The sequence below is a fragment of the Myotis davidii genome, unplaced genomic scaffold, assembly GCF_000327345.1.
Source record: "Myotis davidii unplaced genomic scaffold, ASM32734v1 scaffold265, whole genome shotgun sequence".
Lineage (NCBI taxonomy): Eukaryota > Metazoa > Chordata > Mammalia > Chiroptera > Vespertilionidae > Myotis > Myotis davidii.
The window spans coordinates 5,527,825-5,531,431 of NW_006296627.1; the positions used below are offsets into that span (position 1 = coordinate 5,527,825).

Sequence of the window (3,607 nt, forward strand, 5' to 3'; positions counted from 1 at the left end):
AAACTGCGATATACCCTTAATTAAGTGGCCAGATGAATTGATAATATATTTACGCTGATCGGTAGGTATCACCTTTCTATCAGAAAGGAAGCATAAAACAGAACATAAATATATTTTCTTTGCTTTTGCTCTCAATTTCAAAAAGCAAGATAATATTCTTAAACCTCTTATACATCCCTTTATTGATTATCATCATGAGGAAATGAATGAATATTGTATAATACTTAGCAAAGATTCTCACACATAACAAGTGCTTAATAAATGCGAACTGTTATATAGTTTTCTGACCAGTAGGTTCATTACTTTTATGGTATTTAAGGAATTCTGGTATGGCTTTAGTCACTGTGCCCTATAGGAATTTAGGAGATTTTATAATGTCATAAGAAAGGGAGAATTTATAAGAAATATTTGTGTTGTTATGGCAATAATAGGCTGTGATCCACTTATATGACACCAGGGTGTAACACTGTAATGCACCATAATATCTAGAAGGAGGCACATTGGTTGGAAATAGGTTTTTCCCAAATGGGGATAATTTAAAAAACAAATATCTTAACGGCATTCCATAGAGATTAATTATTATACATTACACCATACATTGTCTTAGTTTAATTTTTTATGTATTTTGTTATACCATATAAATTAATAATTGATTTGCAATTTGAGGGACCCTTCCTCAGGAGCTTTAATTACATATAAGTCTCTAACTGGGTACCACACTTGTCCTAACATCTCCAGCACCAGGGAGGAAATGTCTGTCACTCAGGTTTGTTAGCTACAACTAGACTCTGGTTACTTGAAAATTAAAATGGACATGTTTTCCTAGAAAACATTATTTTAAAGATATAGTGAACTCATTTGTCTGCTAATTAGAGAATGATTTCACAGACCATATTCCTGTGCCCTTGCTATTCAAATGCTTTTGTCTTTTAGTATTGAGAGATAGTTGATGGTGAAATTAGAACAATTTCCTCTGGAACACCAAATGTTGATGTGTATGAAGACTACATTTGTCATGGAATCTAAAATTTGTGACCATGGAGGAACTCCCTAATTCTTTTTTATGTTAATAAAGTAACTTTTATAATTATATTTAATTACCTTTATAGGGGTGACATTGGTTAATAACGTTACATAGGTTTCAAGTGTACATTTCTATGATACACCATTTGTATAGTGCATCATGTGCCCACTACAAGAGGTCAGATCTTCCATCACCATATATTTGACCCTCTTCACCCTTTACTACCCCCAGTCCCCTTCCCTCTGGTAACTACCATACTTTTGTCACTTTATATTCTGAAGGTTGAATTGATGTGCCTCTCTATCATATGTATTCATACTTCCACAGGTACATCTTCATTTCCGTTTACATGTATACACCCTGTTTTTTTATTATGTATCTTTTAAAAATTAACCATCTCCAAAACATAATTTCAAATAGCACAATAGCCTTCTACCCTAAATATGATGCTCCATAGTTTAACAATTGCTCTTTTTGACAATTAAATTTTCTGATTGTTAATATTATAAACAATGCTGTAATGTAGCTTTGGATGTAGGTTTTCACAATTTTGTCAATGTAATTAATATATCTTATTAAAATCTCCCATGAAAGTATAAGATAGTTTTTATTGTTATCGGGGTTAAGTCTTCTAATATATGCAGCTTAATTATATTCCAGAAAAATTTATGGACAAGTTCCATCTTCCTGAGTCTTTAATAGCATAGGTCATTGCTATTATAATTGATAAAACCACTTTGCTAAAGTGATACAAAAATGGTAATTTTCAGTGTATATTTTAATTTTCTTTTTTCATAATTCCAAGTTTAAAGGGTTTTTATGGGCCACAAATCTCAAAAAATAGTCACCTCAAAAATAGAATTGTGAAAAACTTTTATTCAAATTTATGAACATGATAGATTAAAATAAAGAGTAGTTTATATTTTATGCAACCTCAGTAAGTGTTACCTTGGTGGACAGAATTTATATTTTGTCAGAGAACAGGAGATAATTTCTGTGTGCCTTTGAAGTGTACCATTGAATCTGTTTTGAAACCCATGGAACTTCTGAACTTTCATTCATCATCTTACTCTGTTGTGATCAAGAAAGGTTGGAATCATTGAATGGTTCTGATGATGTTTAAGTCAATTTTGATCAGTGGGACCAACTAGACAATTAATATTATTTATTATATGACAATATTGTTTCTGTTATATCTCAGAAATACACTGCTCCATAGACATCACTGTTATATTTTTCTGAAATTATATACTTGTTTTTTGTCTCCTTTCTTCTCTTTCTAGAAGCAATACAAAACTTATCATTTGGTTTTTCCATCCTGATATATGGGAAATGGGAGAGGAGAATTGCACTGTTTTGACAGAGTTCATTCTTCTTGGATTAACAGATATTCCTGAGCTGAGAGTCTTTCTTTTCATAGTGTTCCTTCTCATATATGGAGTCACAGTTTTGGGAAATGTGGGCATGATCGCACTGATTCAGGTCAGCTCTCGACTTCACACTCCCATGTACTTTTTCCTCAGCCACCTGTCCTTTATAGATTATTGCTATTCTACAATCATCGTGCCAAAGATGCTAGCTAATATTGTAAATGAAGACAAAGCCATCTCCTTCCTGGGGTGCATGGTGCAGTTTTACTTATTTTGTGCCTATGCAATCAGTGAAGTCTTCCTGCTGGCCGTGATGGCCTATGACCGCTTTGTGGCCATCTGCAACCCACTGCTGTACATGGTCACCATGTCCCGGACTCTCTGTGTGGAGCTGGTGTCTTGCTGCTACCTCGGTGGGACTGTGTGTTCTCTGATTCACTTGTGTTTAGCTCTTGAGATCCCATCCTACAGATCAAATGTGATTAAGCATTTCTTTTGTGATCTGCCCCCTCTCCTATCTCTTGCGTGCTCTGATATCTCTATGAATGAATTGTTGCTATACATTGTGGCCTCATTCAATGAGGTCACCACCATCGTGATCATCCTCACCTCCTACTTGTTTATTCTCATCACCATCCTGAGGATGCACTCTGCAGAGGGAAGACGCAAAGCCTTTTCCACCTGTGCCTCCCACCTCACAGCCATTGTTGTTTTCCATGGAACAATCCTATTCACTTATTTCCGCCCCAGTTTGGGCAACAGTGCAGATACTGATGAGGTGGCCACAGTGTTCTACACAGTAGTGATTCCCATGCTGAACCCCCTGATCTATAGTCTAAGGAACAAGGATGTTAAAGAAGCTCTCAGAAAAGCTGTGAGTTCCAAAATATTTTCCTGGAGAATATTTTTTTAATAGGACCCAGGCTTCCATAATGGAGACTATTGTGGGGTGAATTTGGTGGGCTGCTGTGTTACAGAGTGGAGAGAACAGCCAGGGGGCAGGTATTTCTGAGTGAGTCATTTTCACTCATTTACATTTGTGTCTCTGCACTTGACCAGTGCAGGGTTGAGCATATTTCAAAATTTGCAGCCTATATATTTGCTTTTATTCAATTTAAAGTGTCTTAAATGGGTAAGGGTATTGGACTGTTACGACACCCAAATATAGTTTGCAGTAAAACCTGTCATAAGGTTAATTAAGAACTCTTTTGAA

At 35.5% G+C, this 3,607-nt stretch overlaps 1 protein-coding gene across 1 annotated transcript; it reads left to right on the forward strand.

Annotated features, from left to right (window-relative positions):
• Nucleotides 1-2,356: 2,356 nt before the first annotated feature.
• Nucleotides 2,357-3,307, forward strand: LOC102751268 (olfactory receptor 5L1). The gene has a single exon (XM_006772352.1). It carries the CDS (start codon nt 2,357-2,359, stop codon nt 3,305-3,307), a length of 951 nt encoding a protein of 316 aa, XP_006772415.1.
• The last annotated feature ends 300 nt before the right edge of the window (nt 3,308-3,607 follow it).

What these genes read in the sequence shown, in the direction of transcription:
- LOC102751268 (XM_006772352.1), top strand. Translation starts at nt 2,357, where the DNA reads ATGGGAGAGGAGAATTGCACTGTTTTGACAGAGTTCATTCTTCTTGGA.